The sequence below is a fragment of the Phyllopteryx taeniolatus genome, chromosome 16 (assembly GCF_024500385.1).
Source record: "Phyllopteryx taeniolatus isolate TA_2022b chromosome 16, UOR_Ptae_1.2, whole genome shotgun sequence".
NCBI classification, from domain to species: domain Eukaryota; kingdom Metazoa; phylum Chordata; class Actinopteri; order Syngnathiformes; family Syngnathidae; genus Phyllopteryx; species Phyllopteryx taeniolatus.
The window spans coordinates 7,680,690-7,698,645 of NC_084517.1; the positions used below are offsets into that span (position 1 = coordinate 7,680,690).

The 17,956-nt window shown below is 42.7% G+C and overlaps 1 protein-coding gene across 4 annotated transcripts in view; it reads right to left on the reverse strand.

Moving 5' to 3' along the window:
* LOC133465821 (choline transporter-like protein 2) overlaps window positions 1-17,956 on the reverse strand; it is a 28,926-nt gene that overhangs the window by 8,227 nt on the left and 2,743 nt on the right. For 2 of the 4 annotated variants that reach the window (XR_009784762.1, XM_061748920.1), the window contains exons 1-10: window positions 5,196-5,552; window positions 3,940-3,988; window positions 3,780-3,853; window positions 3,597-3,681; window positions 2,403-2,487; window positions 2,136-2,249; window positions 1,966-2,026; window positions 1,092-1,215; window positions 866-949; window positions 675-787 (exon numbers count right to left, since the gene is read on the reverse strand). Coding sequence is in view for 3 of the 4 variants with exons in the window: in XM_061748920.1 (XP_061604904.1) it covers window positions 675-787; window positions 866-949; window positions 1,092-1,215; window positions 1,966-2,026; window positions 2,136-2,249; window positions 2,403-2,487; window positions 3,597-3,681; window positions 3,780-3,853; window positions 3,940-3,988; window positions 5,196-5,229 (823 nt within the window). In the remaining variant the exon portion in view is untranslated. Of the gene's footprint in view, window positions 1-674; window positions 788-865; window positions 950-1,091; window positions 1,216-1,965; window positions 2,027-2,135; window positions 2,250-2,402; window positions 2,488-3,596; window positions 3,682-3,779; window positions 3,854-3,939; window positions 3,989-5,195; window positions 5,553-17,956 lie in introns of those variants that run through there. The other 2 variants (XM_061748922.1, XM_061748921.1) reach the window with 2 other exon arrangements.

Sequence of the window (17,956 nt, forward strand, 5' to 3'; positions counted from 1 at the left end):
TTCTCCTCACTAGGTTCGCGGGCCTGCTGGAGCCTATCATCAAGCAGGAGGCGGGGTACACCTGAACTGGTTGCCAGCCAATCGCAGGGCACATACAAACTAACAACCATTCGCACATACGGCCAATTTAGAGTTTTCAATTAACCTACCATGCATTTTTTTGGGATGTGGGAGAAAACCCACGCAGGCACGGGGAGAACATGCAAACTCCACACAGGCGGGGCCGGGGATTGAACCCCGGTCCTCAGAACTGTGAGGCAGACGCTCTAACCAGTCGGTCACCGTGCCGCCACAAAAGAAAGAAAACATCTCCATCAAATAGAAGTGGAATACTTTTCAAACGTGGAAATTGTGTTTTGGTCCGACGAAACCAATGTTTAACTTTTTGGCCATAAATCCAAAAAGGTAGCTTTTGGCGCAAACACAACACTGCTAATCACCAAAACAACACTACACCCATTACCTAAAGTGCAGTTTTACCTACATGTTGCCATACTAATGATTTAAAAAAAATAAAAATAAAAAAATAAATGCATTTAGTGTGAAGGCTATGTGATGTGTCATCATTTTAAGCAATGTGCATTTAATAATTTTTAATCTGAATGAAGCTATAAATTTCTGTACGGAGTCAATATACAGTATCTATAGATGGACATGTATTTATAAAGTCTTACCGTATCCTATCACTATTATCACCAAGGCGACCATCACCCAGACCATGATCCCTGCCAGGAAGCGCAGGAGGACGATGAAGATCAGGCTGAGGACCGTTGCAATAACTAAACCTCTGGAGAGAGTGAGGAGGGTCAGCGGGTAAGGGAAGTAAGCCAACAATCTATGGGTTCCACGTTTAAAGATATCTTACATCAGAATCCAGTACCAAGATTGCGTGTAATCCTCAAAGATTTTCATGACCACCTGGCGAGCTTCAATAACCACAGTTGCATTCCTTTTGGGAAAAAGACTTTGAGCTGAGCTTATCTTAGTGTATGATTTGTATAATTTAAAGTGGAAGACATCTTAACATAGATATTTCATCAAACTGTGGAGGATTATTGTTTTTCCTGTGTAATAATAACTCCAGCACTCACTTCACTCCATCTAAAAGATCCTTGGCATCTCTCATATTTCCAGTTCCATCATCAAAGTGGGAATTGTTCCCCACAGTTATCACTCCTCCTTTTTGGCCCAAAGCTGGGAAGCACCTACGGGTGACTAAAAGAAAATTCAACAAGTGACAAACCTTTTCAAACTGTATTTTATAGGCAAGACTTTGTGGATCTTAACTAACACTTTTACAAATACTGTATGGGAAATGTACTTGAAAATCTGAACCCCATGAGTGGGGGAGAAAAAAAAAATACAAAAAAATCTAGTATTAAAAAAAATAACATTGAAAAAAGGTTTTAAGTGTCTTCCAAAGGAGTGAGGATGGAGTAGATGGCTGACAAAGAGAAGAAGAAGAATCACCTTTTATTGTCATGAACATGCATGCATGCACACGAAAATGTTTTTCTCAGGATTTAACCCATCACAGTGAATACATACACATTAGTGGAACACACTGGATGGTTGAGTTGCTTATTAGTTGAAGCGAGATTTGAAATACCACAGTAAGAGTTAGCTTTTTAAACAGTGCATCTCAAACAAATAAAAGTGGACTACTCCTCAAACGAGGAAATTTGTATGTATTTTCATGAGAACGAGTTACGTGACAACCCCACAACTTCACTAGCCGATGCATATGGGAATATTGGTACTTGTCATGGGATATAGAATATTTACTCTAGATTTACAAAGTTTAACAAATTTCCAGTTGTATAAAAGGTAGGGGAATATCCACCTGTATCACTTCTGATACATACTGCGCAGTGAGAAAATATGTCATTAAAGGCAAAATAAAGCAAAGAGAAGATCATTTTATAAAGAAAGATTTGACAAAAGATGAACAGAGAATGAACTCACAAGGCTTGCTGGGGGTCAGCATGGCAGGACACAGACCTAACTTGAGGATTTCGGGTGTACTCTGAAACATTACGTTCAAACTGGTAAAACAGTGTGTGAAGGATAATATATATTTTCTAACAACTTGTACATGATATATCGAAAGTTCATTAGCAAAACTTAACACCCACCATCGAGTTTGTCACCCCTTCCCTGCAGAAGGACTTGTAGTAGTCAAAGTCTTTTCTGTTGCTACTAGCTTTGATCAATGTCATGAACTTCTCAGGGCACTTCTCCACACATATCTAATGAGAGAAGAAAAGTCGCATCACTGCAGGAAACGTGATCATCATTAGGCCACTACCAAAAATAGCTCGAATGTACACTGTAAAGGAAACCCAAGCATGTTTATGATTCATAAATAAGAGCTGTGTGGTGGTAATGAAAAATAAATAAACCTGTGTGGTTGGACACTGGAACTCCAGCAGCACCATGGGGGAGGCACACTTCATGATGTTGAAGTAGAATAACAGCGGCTTGTTTCTGGTGAAGGCACAAGAAAAAAAATACACACCTTCACAAGTCCAAGAGGCTAGTTTGAGTGATTTCATCCATCCATCCATTTTCTGAGCCGCTTCTCCTCACTAGGGTCGCGGGCGTGCTGGAGCCTATCCCAGCTGTCATCGGGCAGGAGGCGGGGTACACCCTGAACTGGTTGCAAGCCAATCGCAGGGCACATAGGAACAAACAACCATTCGCACTCACAATCATGCCTACGGGCAATTTAGAGTCTCCAATTCATGCATGTTTTTGGGATGTGGGAGGAAAGCGGAGTGCCCGGAGAAAACCCACGCAGGCACGGGGAGAACATGCAAACTCCACACAGGTGGGGCCGGGGATTGAACCCGGGTCCTCAGAACTGTGAGGCTAACGCTCTAACCAGTCGTCCACCGTGCCGCCTGAGTGATTTCAAAGTAAATTAAATTATGAACTCTTTTGTTTCCTGTTAATTTATACCCTCACTGTGTGACTAATCTAAAAAGTATTTGCTTGTTTTTGCACTATACAAGAGTTATGCCAAGCTGATCAGATGCCTTTATATGCAATGCGATAAGGAAGGTTTGCACTTTTTGACAATTTTTCCCCCCTCTGAAAACAGCTGCCTGTTGCAGGTGAAAAGTAGAGCAGGGAGGGTACACCAAAACCACAATGTCTCAGGCATGTAACTTAGTGAAATGAAACTCACTATACATTGTTCTCTTGATTTTAAACGAATTCAAACTGTGGTAACAATTTGTATACATTCCAAAAGATATTGTAATGTATAACATTATTATATTTTAAGGAGACAGCACAGTGGCGGAGTAGTTAGCACGTCTGCCTCACAGGTTCGGGTTTCGAATCCCTGCTCTGGCTTTCCTGTGTGGAGTTTGCTTTTTTTGCCCGTGCTGGGTTTTTCTCAATGGTTACTCCATGTGAACTCTGTAAATATTGCAAATGTTAATGGATCTCAGCAAAGCTTAAAAAAAAAACAATAACAAATTTTAAAAAATGGCCATTTGGACAGACTCCTATGAATGCTGTTAAGTAATGATGAGTAACAGCATAGCCAAAACAGTAACTTCTATATGTGGGAAGAAAAGACGACTCACTCAAGCGGGGTGCCAGCCTGCCCGCAGAACTGGCCTCGGCTGTCCGTGGGATAGATCACCTTCCTGGGGTCACCCTGTGACCAAGCTTGAAAAACAAAATACAATGTTAGTCATGTTATAGAATTTATTTGTAGGTGTGCAGTATACAAAAAAAAAAAAAAAAACGCAGGGCTGTTTCCTTACCAAGTATTCCCACTCCAATATAACATAATATGGCAAGAATGAAGAGGATGCAGCACACAATGTCTGTGCAGCCCCTGGAGACACATGAGCAAATTTTGGAGGACTTAGGGTCGTGGGAAGACTCATCCAACTCATAAAAATCAAATATTTCCCCTCTCACCTGTTCTGGAGTGGGCCCTTGAATGTAGGATCATATTTCCTAGGCTCACCTGTATAATAGAGGGAAGTTTATTCAATTTCAGAGTGAGCTCTCAGACTTATGCAACACCCTTTTACTGTAAAGTAGTCACCTAAAAACAAATAATCAAACTGACACATGAAGGGACATTAAAAAGGAAGGTAATTTAGAGTAGAGCACCAGTGTGCTCCCATCTTCCTCCCATTCTCCCTACAGGCAGACACACCTGGCAACCCACCAAATTCCTCCCTGGTGACTAAACTCAGGGAAAAAAAGAAAGGATGAGTGAGTGGACCGCCACGACAGGTCGCTCAATCCTTTGTTGTACAGTCCCACATTTTAAACATGACAATGGAGTTCCTTGTTAGACTGAAATAAAAAAAAAAGTGTTGTTTTAAAAAATAAATAAAAAAGTAGTTATTCACTGCACCAAGAAGGTCACATAGTTAGGTGGATTACAGAAAGATCTTTAACAATTTCTACTTCGTACCATTTGGTGCAGCTACAAATTACAATTATTTAACCTTGGTAAAGGTCTGTGTTCTAATTCAATTTTAAGTGTTAAAAGCAAAATAGTGTAAAATTCAGTACTCTGCTAAAGAAAATGGCTGCAATGACGACGTGAGAAGGAAAGCTTACGAGTTTCAGTATCATATTTGATAACAGGGGGGAGGGGGGGGGGGGGGTATAACTAGCACAGGCAGAGAACGGTGACGAGATGAGAAACTGTATAACCAATATTTGATTGATGTATAGTATTGCACATAGAAATGGATCACAGTCGAGACAGAGTATTCTGTGGAGTCTTGGCATATGAATTACAGATGCTTTTAGGGGGATTAATGCTGGCAGCAAGCATTTATCCGAGTGGTTTAGAGAAACCACTCACTGAAACATTAGGAGTGCTTGTTGTTGTACATGCTATGATGCCATAGTGTTGCTTTCAGTTGATATTTCAGAGGAATGGGGCCTAACGAGGAGGCCTAGCTTTTGTCGAGGTAGTATACAAATTGTTGAAGCAAAAGACAGGCGATAAGGCCCATACTCTCATTCACACCTGCATAATAATCAGCAGCACGCACCAAAACTTTTCCCACAAGGCTGACTGACATGTTACTCTTGCTCCAGTATCACTCTTCGAAACATTTAATCACTGTTACACAATTCATTTTAAAAGAAATAATACAGATGAAAAATGCTTCAAGGGAATGTGAAACTTAAGCAGGAAGGGTAATTACCATGCTTTCCATAATATTCGCCTTCCTCTGCCATCTTGAAATTCCTTTTCTGTGGCTAATTTTCAAATGTGCAGAGAACCTAAGTTACTTTCCTTCAAAGAACACTGCTGGGGCTTTCTTTCCACTTGTATAGTTTTTCAAAAGGCAAGGAGAAGTAAGGATCACGTGGGGAGAAACCAGTCTAACCTGTCCTTGTGCGCCTGGCCAGTCAACAATGCTCCGCCTTACTATTGCCCCCTTCCCTGCCCCCACCTTCTCTATCCTGAAACAAGTTGCTCGTCCCAATGTGTGTTCCACCTGTGTATCTCCTCCCACCTCTAAATGAAGCCTCTCTCTTTCTGGCTTCTTCTTGTTGTACTCCAGAGATCAGAGGAGACGCATAAACCCAACTGCAGGAAGTATGGGAGGGACACAGAAGAGGCGTGTCTGTGTGAAAGGATGGGTGGGAACTGTTGGTGTAAAAAGGCAAAATAATGGAAAGATGTTATCAGAAACATGTGTTTTCTTAAAACAAGTGGAAATGTAGAAGTTTGTGTAGCCTTTATGGAGCAATGATTAGCTCCATCTCCATTGAAGTGATAGTGGGCTAAATGGCAATTAATTTGTTAGTGTCGTGTAACATTATTAGGACTCACTTCTATATTTAACTCAGCATTATCAATGTTTTATAGAAGAACTTACTCTAAGTTATGGAAATCCAAAGATGTACTGTAAATTCATTTTTGTGATGCTGTTTCAACAATCTCTTTAATCAGCAGTCAAGTCAGAAACGCGCTGAATGAATTCATGATTTTAACAAAGAGCCCACAGTGTGACTAAATGCGTGGATATTTATAACTGATGATGACAGAAACGGAACATGACTGAACATTTCCAGTCATTTTGTTTTGGTGAGCAATTGAACTGCGCATGGAAGGACCAGTTCAGAATTTGCCTCATCAATCTCTCTTGTGCTGCATACAAGTTACAACAGTCTTTAATGTTACATTTTAGGGGATGCATCAGGTGATGCAGGGTGGTGGCTGTGGGAACAGTTATAATCCTTTAAAAAGCTCTCTGGTGGGGGTCAAATCCAATTCTAGATTTTGAAACCAGAGCAAGGCGTATCAATTTAATTTAATTATTAGGTGTGCAAATGGCATTTCCAACCGGTGTAGGAACATTCATTAATTTTACCGCTTTACCGCTTATCCTCACTAGGGTCACGGGCATGCTGGTGCCTATCCCGGCTGTCTTGGGGGAAGAGGCGGGGTACACCCTGAACTGGTTGCCAGTTATATGGCACATATAAACAAACAACCATTCACACTCACATTCACACCAACGGAGAATTTAGTCTTCAATTAACCTACCACGCATGTTTTTGGGATGTGGGTGGAAACCGGAGTACCCGGAGAAATCCCACGCAGGCATGGGGAGAACATGCAAACTCCACGCAGGCAAGGCTGGATTTGAACACAGGTCCTTAGAACTGTGAGGCAGATGTGCTAACCAGTCATCCACCGTGCCGCCGTAGAAACATTGATCATTTAAAAACAAAGCAATTTTCATTTACTATTGCAGCTAAACCTGACTGTGACTCAAAACATGCACCCACACATAAATTAAAAAAGTATGATCTACAACAGAGGCCACTATCCACAGTATATTTTTGTTTTTACTGACATGCAGTCAAAAGCAGAGTTCCCATGCCTTCTTTTCATCCTTACAAGTCTTCGTATCCTAGTGGCGGGTCGTGCATTTGGTACCTTGGCCTTCCCCATTACCACCCCATTTAACTCTCACTCCGATGTATACTTTTATGTGTCGAACACCACAGTTACAACCAGATCCCACACATGCAGCCATGCAAGGACAGATTCAGAGTGAGAGATATGAGTAACGAGTGCTGTATCACTTGAGCTGGGGTCGGAGGGACAATGCCTTGCTCAAAGGCACCTTGAAAGTAGCCAGCAAACAGACTAGGATCTTCAGAATCAGAATCAGAATGATCTTTATTTGCCAAGTATGTCCAAAAAACACACAAGGAATTTGTCTCCGGTAGTTGTAGCAGCTCTAGTACGACAACAGACAGTCAATTGACAGAGAACACTTTTGAGACATAAAGACATTGACAAAAAAAAAAAAAAAAACAGTCACTGAGCAGTAGAGGGTTGCTAGTTATCTGGTAATGCCGGTACATTAAAAAAAATTTTTTTTCGACAATTGTGCAAAAAAATGCAGAGTCCTCTAGCACTTAGAGCAGTTCGAATGACTACTATTGCAATAGTCCGGTGCAATGACCATTGTGCAAAGGGCGCCGAGACTTCAAGGAGTGTATGCAGTTTAAAGTGACGAGTAGTGTGATAATCTGGGACAATGTTGGTTGTGCAAATGTTGCAGATACTCCTCAATCAGTGTGCAAATGGAGCAGAAGCTACTCTGGCATGAGTGGCCAGTATTGGAAATAGTGCAGATATGCAAATAGTGCAGCGTGGCGAGACAACTACAGTGAGTGCACGAGTAATGTATAATTGGCCCCACAGAAATGTGACAACGAACTCAAGTCAAAAAATTGCCAGCATGTTTTAATGGCCCTTTTTGAGGACGGAGTTGATGTTGGTCGCCCACTTCAGGTCCTGAGAGACTGTAATTCCCAGGAAGTTGAAGGTTCCCGACGGTTGACACAAGGCAGCTGGACAACATGAGGGGCAGCTGTGGCGAAGGACGCCTCCTGAAGTCCATGATCAGCTCTACAGTCTTGAGCGTGTTCAGCTCCAGGTTGTGTCGGCCGCACCACAGCTCCAGCCACTCCACTTCCTGTCGATATGCAGACTCGTCACTGTCCTTGATGAGGCCGATGACTGTGGCGTCATCTGCAAACTTCAGGAGTTTGACAGCCGGGTGCGCTGAGGTGCAGTCGTTCGTGTAGAGAGAGAAGAGCAGCGGAGAGAGGACACAACCTTGGGGCGCCCCAGTGCTGATGCTGCGTGTGGATGAGGTGGCCTTCCCCAGCCTGACCTTTCTGTGTCCTGCCCGTCAGAAAGCTGTAAATCCACTGGCAGATGGCAGGTGAGACGCTGAGCTGGAGAAGCTTGGATGAAAGGAGTTCAGGGATGATGGTGTTGAAAAACTGAGCTCCACGAACAGGATCCTCGCGTAGGTCCCTGCACTGTCGAGGTGTTCTAGGATGAAGTGCAGTCCCATGTTGACTGCATCATCCGCAGACCTGTTCGCTCGGTAGGCAAACTGCAGGGGGTCCAGCAGGGGACCTGTGACGCTCTTGAGGTGATACAGCATGAGACATTCAAAGGACTTCATGACCACAAATGTCAAGGCGACAGGCCTGTAGTCATTTAGACCCGAGATTGCAGGTTTCTTGGGGACTGGAATGATGGTGGAGTGTTTGAAACAGGAAGGTACTTTGCACAGTTCAAGCTGGTCCGCGCAGACTTTGAGGCAGGATGGGGACACATGGTCTGGGCCTGCCGCTTTGTTAATCTTTTGTTGTTTGAAGATGCGTCTCACATCCTGTTCATGGATGGTTAACACAGAAGTCAGTGGTGTGATTGTGGTCGGGGGTGCAGCCGGATGGGTGGGTGTGAAAGTGTCCTTTTCAAATCTGCAGTAGAAGGTATTCAAGTCGTTGGCTGGTGTGCTATTGTTCTCAGCTTGGGGGGATCGTCGCTTGTAATTAGTCAGCAATTGGAATGCATGCCAAACTGATTTAGAGTCGTTAGCGCTGAACTGTTTTTCCAACTTTGCTGCATAGCTCCTCTGCAATGTTAATTTCTTTAGTCAGCTGGTTTCTAGCTCGATTATACAGGGCCCTGTCCCCGCTCTGATATGCGTCCTATTTAGCTTGGCGAAGCTACTTAAGTTTAGCAGTGAACCACGGCTTGTTGTTGTTGAATGTGCGAAATGACTTTGTTGGTACACACACATCTTCACAGAAACTGATATAGATGTGACAGTGTCCGTATATTTATCCAGGCTACCAGCTGAATTTTCAAAGACACTCCAGTCTGTGCAGTCTAAGCAGCTTTGAAGTTCCATCTTTGCTTCATTGGTCCACTTTTTCACTGTTTTCACCGTAGGCTTTGCGCATTTAAGTTCTTTCCTGTACGTCGGTATTAAGTGATTTAAGCAGTGATCAGACGAGCCCAGGGCTGCACGAGGTATAGGACGGTAAGCGTTTTTTAGCGTAGTATAGCAGTGGTCCAAAATGTTATTTTCCCTGGTGGGACAGTCGATGTGCTGCTTGTGTTTAGGGAGTTTGTGGTTGAGTTCAGCTTTGTTAAAGTCCCCGAGAATAATAAGGGATGAGTCCGAGTGTTTTTTTTCAATGTCGTTGACTTGTTCGGCGAGCTTTAGCAGTGCGGCGTTCGTGTTAGCTTGAGGTGGGATGTACATGCCAGCCACGATGAATGATGTGAACTCACGCGGCGAGTAGAATGGCTTACAGTTCAAAAACAGCGACTCCAAATGCGGGCTGCAGTGTGTGCTGAGCTCCGTGACGTCCGTACACCATTTTTCGTTGATATAGAAGCATATCCCGCCGCCTTTTTTTCCCCCCGATGATTCCATGTCGCGGTCTGCTCGATGAATATGGAAGCCGGAAGCATGACGGCGCCATCGGGTACAGCGTTGCAAAGCCAAGTCTCCGTGGCGGAACGTCAGAAGTCTTTACTGGTCTTTAACAGAAGATGAAGCTCGTCCATTTTATTGGGTAGGGAGCGTACATCCGCGAGGTGGATCGACGGGAACGCCAATCTGTGTCCTCTCTTGCGGAGTTTCACTTGGATGCCGGCTCGCTTCCCTCTGTGGCGCCGCTTCCGCCTCCATGTGCCGAAAACCGCTGACGCCGCCCCGGTAAGTAACTCGGGGACAAAACTGAGCGGATTTGCGAAAGTTAGTGAAAGAAAGTCCGGAGTAGCCTCCTTGATGGTTAGCAAGTCTCCACTTGTGTAAGTGAGTCGTGTAATGTCTCCAAAGATGAACGAAAAACACAAAAACAAAAACAATACTAGAGAGCGCGTTACCGAGGCGATCGCACTGGTAGGCGCCATCTTAAGATCTTATGATCTTCGAACAACTTGTTGCCATTTTTACATTTTTGTCCGTATTGGGGCTCAAACCCATGAATGAACCAACAGCCGCCTCATGGGGGGGGGGGGGGGGGGAACACAAAGGTGGAATCAATAGTATTAATAAAAGTACCGTCGAGTAAAACATTTATTAATTAAACTTGTGTTTGACCATGTCAGGCTGTCAGCAGAGATTGAACAAAAAGTCTATTTAACTTCACTCCACATGTTTATCTTCCATGCAAAAAAATTCACTGCCCGGATTCAAACAAGCAAATAAGTTAAATTGTTTGCACTGCAGTGGTTAACCGTCTATGTTGTACTGTCAACTGGCCAATTATGCTGAACTAGTGTGGCACAAATGTGGCAGAAGACTTATCTTGTTTCAAATTATTGAAGGGTCTAACTATTGTCCTACAACAAAAACATGATCAAACCAAACAAAACAAACAAAATTCTGGATAGTAATGAACCATCTCTGACTTGGGTATTTGGCACAAACATCATCAGGTGAAGTCAAATTGGTTAAAAAAAATAATAATAATCAACAGTAACATAATTTATTTCCCTACACCAAAGCGAACACAGTTGATTGGGTTTTAACACCTGTGTATCCTTGAGACAAAAACACTGTGGCTAGTCCGGGGAAAGGCTTTAGGTTGATAAAAAGTATAAATATTGAACTGCAGCGATGGAAAAAAAAATATTCTTGTGGTCCAGATCCCATCCTGCTTAGTGCCTACTGTACATGCCTATGGGGGTAGTATTATGATCTATCTACAACCCAATTCCAATGAAGTTGAGACGTTGTGTTAAATATAAATAAAAACAGAACACAATGATTTGCAAATCATGTTCGGCCTATATTTAATTGAATACACCACAAAGACAAGATATTTAATGTTCAAACTGATACTTTATTGTTTTTAGCAAATCATCATTAACTTAGAATTTTATGGCTGCAACACGTTCCACAAAAGCTGGGGCAGGGTCAGGTTTACCACTGTGTTACATCACCTTTTCTTTTAACAACATTCAATAAACGTTTGGGAACTGAGGACACTAACTGTTGAAGCTTTGTAGGTGGAATTATTTCCCATTCTTGCTTGATGTACAGCTTCAGCTGTTCAACACTCCGGGGTCTCCGTTGTCGTATTTTACGCTTCAAAATGCGCCACACATTTTCAATGGGAGACAGGTCTGGACTGCAGGCAGGCCAGTCTAGTACCCACACTCTTTTATTACAAAGCCACGCTGTTGTAACACGTGCAGAATGTGGTTTGGCATTGTCTTGCTGAAATAAGCAGGGGTGTCCATGAAAAAGACGTTGCTTGGATGGCAGCATATGTTTCTCCAAAACCTGTATGTACCTTTCAGCATTAATGGGGCCTTCACAGATGTGTAAGTTACCCATGCATCAGTCCATCTTTGATGAGCCCGGGCCCAGAGAAGGCGGAGGCGTTTCTGGGTGTTGTTGATAAATGGCTTTTGCTTTGCATAGTAGAGTTTCAAGTTGCAATTACGGATGTAGCGCCGAACTGTATTTACTGACATTGATTTTCTGAAGTGTTCCTAAGCCCATGTGGTGATATGCTTTACAGATTGATGTCGGTTTTTGATGCAGTGCCGCCTGACGGATCGAAGGTCACGGGCATTCAATGTTGGTTTTCGGCCTTGCCACTTACGTGCAGTGATTTCTCCAGATTCTCTGAACCTTTTGATGATATTATGGACCGTAGATGATGAAATCCCTAAATTCCTTGCAATTGTACATTGAAGAACATTGTCCTTAAACTGTTCGACTATTTTCTCACGCACTTGTTCACAAAGAGGTGGACCTCGCCCCATCTTTGCTTGTGGATGACTGAGCAATTCAGGGAAGCTCCTTTTATACCCAATCATGGCACCCACCTGTTCCCAATTAGCCTGTTCACCTGTGGGATGTTCCAAACAGGTGTTTGATGAGCATTCCTCAACTTTCTCAGTTTTTTTTGCCACCTGTCCCAGCTTTTTTGGAAGGTGTTGCAGCCATAAAATTCCAAGATAATGATTATTTGCTTAAAACAATGAAGTTTATCAGTTTGAACATTAAATATCTGGTCTTTGTAGTGTATTCAATTAAATATAGGTTGAACATGATTTGCAAATCATTGTAGTCTGCTTTTATTTATGTTTAACACAACATCCCAACTTAATTCTAATTGGGGTTATGTAGTGTTGAATGTACATGAGTACACCCCCTTATCCAAAATTAAGCTTTGCTAGACTTGCACTCATTTTTGCATCATTAACTTACTCTGTTAGAAAAAAAATGAAGTTTTCAATGTGTACATTGACAAAATTATCTTCTATATCTATCTATGGGAGGGCCCAATGTTGACTGGGCAGGGGTCAAAATGTGTTTGGTATACACCTCAAAAGCTGGTAGTAGTGTTACCAAAGTAAGACAAGTAATAGGGACTAGGCAGAAATTGAGGTGTTATCTTTTAAAGTATAGACTGACTGAACTGTAGGCAAATGTGTATAACATCTCAAGGTTACAGCTGCTGTCTTCCATTCCTGTGTCCCACATATCTTTCATTACAGGCTCTCGCCAAGAAACCACCACAATGATGATAGCCTTAACATCTGTAACGCAACAGGAGTCTCTTTAATAGTATTTTTAAAATAGTATTACTATCCTACTAATACTTCATTTTCAAATTAACAACCTTCAAAAATCTGAATCCTCATCCTCATACGTAAGACAAAACTGATCTCAGAAAAGTTTGGTCTATCTTCTGTTTACATTGAAATAGCGTCACAATGGAATTGTATAGATAGTGTTCAATAACATGGACAGTATTTGTTTGTCCGCCATCTTGGCGGTTGAGATTAGGGGGATTCTGTATTCAAATGCTCAATAAGCACCGGAACAAAAAAAGCGCGTCGACCTCCAACATGGCGGCTTAAAACATCACAGAAAAAGTATCTGTAGATGGTTTGCATTATATTTCATCGTTGATTTGACTTTAACAATATTATTTTATTAGATGATTTGACAATATATAATACGAACACCAAACAAATGTAAAGGCCTTTATTAATTCCCATCTCATTGTCTAGCAAACTGAAAGAACATAATACAGCAATCAAATTGCAATAAAAGTCAAATCTGTACATCTGTATTATGAAAGTAATATGGAGTAATGGCCTTTAGAAAAGACTACTAGTACTTTTAACATCTAAATTACTGACCTTAATAGCACATACTGTAACTGTCACGCTTAGCCAGTTGGCAAGAACCCCAGTTCGCAAACTCAAATGATGTGATCTGTCTGGGTTGTTAAGACTAGGAGCAATCACATTAAAGTAGAAACAGGTGGCTACCATTATGAAGAGATTCTTTGCTGTTTGTGATCAGTGGGGGAAAAGTGGTACTGAAACTCACCAAACTACAAAAAAAAAAGCCTAAATCTGCTGCTTGTTCAGGCTTTAACAAACAGGACAGGAAGGAAGGTCAAAGAAAATTTGAATTATGTTTCAAAGCACTCTTCTATATATGGCTTCTAATTACAGCTCATCTACAGCAGGGCATGGCTGCTTCAGATCCTGTCATTGTGGGTTGTTGGTTTTTGAGTTACAACTAGGCCTGAAATTACTACATCATGTGAAGTCCATAGCTCAGAACCAATGAAAAGCTTTCTCAGTGGTCCAGATTTGTTCAACATTGAGGGCAGCATGTTTATAGTTTTCCATCTGAGTGTAAAAACTGGCCAGTATCTGTGCATTTTCTGCAAAAATGACTCGAACCCCTGAAGCTCCTAAACTTACATTAAATCTTTCAATTCCTTTTTATTTGATTGTCTATTTTAACTATTTCTTGACCAGTAGTTCTTAAAATGCTCAGAATAGTTATTTTGTGTGACATTAAACCTCTCCAATGTAGCTGTTAATATTGTAATGCTGTTGTATGGGATCAAGGATGACATGGTCACTGATGCATTTCATGTGCTTTCTTCCCACGTGCAGTACAGAATGCACATTCATATAAGAGCTGCTATCGGTTACAACACACACCTAGCACACCACACACAAGACTCCCTGACTTTAATGCTGTGAACATTGGCACCTATTCCATAGTTCTGGACTTAAAAGCAATGTCTGCAGAAAAAACAAATTCCCCCCAAAATAGACTCAGTACTAATTTTTGAGTAGGCTTGCATTGTTAAAATCAATCGCTGTAATGCATCGTTGAAGAAGCAAGGCAGCGCATGATAAGTGTGTGCACATTCATTTCCCGCCTGTATACACGGCTTTTGTCAGCTCAATGTTGTATTGATTGCATTGGTCACCTTTGAAAAAGAGTTTGGGGAAGATGACGTAACACAGGCAGAGGCGGCGGAACTGGGTGGGGGTCAATAAGGGCACGTGCCCCTCTGCTTTTTACCTGATGTGCCCCTATGTGTGCGATATGACCCTTTTCCAGAAAGGAAAACACCCCTTTCCAGGAACGGAAAATTTCGATAACCCCTTTGCCCACAGGAGTGAAGGCAGCGTTAAAAAGTACTGTGCCTCCCCCACTCGAAGGTTATGCTCACACTGCAGGTCAATTCTCATTTTTTAGCCCAATGTGACATGGATCAGATTTTTTTTTTTTCATGTCAACATGAATAGTACAGTTCCAGTTTTTTCATATGCGACTCTTTCATATGTGGATATAAATCGGATATGTGTCCAACGCAAGTGCAATATGGACACTCACAAGGCGCGCATACGACTTATATACAGCGGCTGAAATCAGTATTTAACTCGTCAATATATTTCCAAAGGGGCTATTGACATGGAAATGTCACCAGATGTTGGGAACAACCCAAGTAATCCATACAGACAAAGAAAGTAGAACAAATAAGATCAGAAATTAAGTTGTGTGTAATAATGTGAAATGACACAGGGAAAAGGTATTGAACACGCCAACTGGTATTTTTTATGTAACACTTTGTATAAAAGCCTTTGTTTGCAATGACAGCTTCAAGACGCCTCCTGTATGGATAAACTAGTCGTATGCATTGCTCTGGTGTGATTTTGGCCCATTCCTCCACACAAGCAGTCTTCAAATCTTGAAGGTTCCATGGGCTTCTTTTATGGTCCTTGAGTTTCAGTTCTTTCCATAGATTTTCGATTGGATTCAAGTCAGGTGATTGGCTGGGCCATTCTACCAGCTTTATTATTTTTTTTAAGTATATTTTGTAAGAAAAATGGTGATGTGTTAAATACCTATTTAAGATGCTATATCATCAAAAGGTGACAAAGATCACAATTGTTCGACAAAACAGAGATGCCGCAAGACGGCAATGGGGGACAAAGAAGCAGAAACCAGTCAGTAGCGAAAAGAATATGCTTTAGAACTGACAAGTATAATAAAATGTTGGCTTCGGTTGCACAAAATCCTTGGAATGGCCACTAATACGTCATGATGAGACCTCTGCGAGGGGCCACATTTACTATACCTCCGTAACCACGCTGCCTCTAAGTTGTGCGCATGCGCAATGTGACGTCCGGTTTTGTGCACATGCATGTGACATCACAGGCGTGTTCCGTCCACAATAGAAGCCACATTTGTTTTTGTAAAGTCAACCACTGCATAAAAAGATCGGATTTAACAAAAAAATAAAAATTGGGTATCATGCCCTCCAGTGTGAACGTAGCCTAAAAGTTGTTCCACTGCCTATGAACACAGGCATTTTTTTTGAAAGGTTTGTGCAACCACGGCATACTTTGATGGGTTAGTGACTGGTCCCATGCTTGTACCATTTTAATCAATGACACTGTAATAAAGTAGCGATTTTTGTTTTTATGATATTAAATTAGCGATTGAAAATAATTTTAGGTTACTGTTGTGATGATGTAGTGTGCAATGGTATACTATAGCTTGGCTTGAGCGAAGCTTGCAATGAGAATGGCTGGCGCCGGCACCATGTTCGTGCCATTTTAATCCATGACACCGTAATCCATCCATCCATCTATCCATTTGCGGAACCGCTTATCCTCATGCAACGCAATATGAAATTGAATGAAACGTTGTTTGGAAACTCAAGCAAGATGTCATGTGGTTGTTTTTTTTCCTGAAAAGTTGTGATTTTGGAAGTGGGAGAATACCGCCCAACAACAACGCTATATAAAATATGAGTATATACTACCACTTTTAGTATAGACCATTCCTTTGTCCACACCAGCAATGCAGCAAAGTTGGTCTCCAGCTCAGTCGCTGACATCACACCAAGACATGGCGGCGTATCAATTTTGGCAATGAAAAATCTGTTTTCCATGGGCAATTAGTTCTTTACTGATTGCTCCAAAACAGATTAATATTATTGGAAATGACAGTTTCATCTTCTTGAGCAAAAATAAGACATCTGGACGCTATGGGTCCTTTAAATGCCCTTTTTGCTCCTTCATTTGAATGTCCGTTTGCTCTTTCATCTGAATGTTCTTTTGCGCTTTCATGTGAAATTCATCTAAATTTAGACTGCAGACTAATTGTGGTGTTTGTATGTTAGAGAGTTTATGAGTGATGCCTTCATTCAAAACTTCATAATTGCTATTCCCTTGAAAACACAAGCATAACTAGCACTTCTATACGAGCACCCGTTTGTCCATTTTAATTAATAGTATATTTTCACCGAGGGTGCAGACCAAAACCCCCTCCTTGAGCCGTCACCTTGTCGTGGTGGAGCAGGTGTGGGTATACTTATTGCCCCCCGGCTCGGCGCCTGTACGTTGGGGTTCACCCGGTGGACGAAAGGGTAGCCTTCCTCCGCCTTCGGGTGGTGGAGACCGGTCCTAACTGTTGTTTGTGCCTATGCACCAAACAGCAGTTCAGAGTACCCACCCTTTTTGGAGTCCTTGGAGGGGGTGCTGGAGAGCGCTCCCGCTGGGGACTCCATTGTTCTGTTGGGGGACTTCAATGCTCACGTGGGCAATGACAGTGAGAGGGGTGCTGGAGAGGGCGTGATTGGGAGGAACGGCCCCCCCGATCAGAACCCGAGCGGTCTTCTGTTATTGGACTTCTGTGCTCGTCACGGATTGTCCATAACAAACACCATGTTCAAGCATAAGAGTGTCCACACGTACACTTGGCACCAGGACACCCTAGGTCGCAGTTCGATGATCGACTTTGTGGTCGTGTCATCGGACTTGCGGCCGCATGTCTTGGACACTCGGGTGAAGAGAGGGGCGGAGCTGTCAACTGATCACCACCTGGTGGTGAGTTGGCTCCGATGGTGGGGGAAGATCCCGGTCCGACGTGGCAGGCCCAAACGTATTGTGAGGGTCTGCTGGGAACGTCTGGCAGAATCCCATGTCAGAAGGAGTTTCAACTCCCACCTCCGACAGAACTTTGCTCATATTCCGGGGGAGGCGGAGGACATCGAGTCCGAGTGGACCATGTTCCGCGCCTCCATTGCTGAGGCGGCCGACCGGAGCTGTGGCCGTAAGGTGGTCGGTGCCTGTCGTGGCGGCAATCCCCGAACCCGTTGGTGGACACCAACGGTGAGGGATGCCGTCAAGCTGAAGAAGGAGTCCTATCGGGCCTTTTTGGCCTGTGGGACTCCTGAGGCAGCTGATGGGTACCGGCTGGCCAAGCGGAATGCAGCTCTGGTGGTCGCTGAAGCAAAAACCCGGGCATGGGAGGAGTTCGGTGAGGCCATGGAGAAA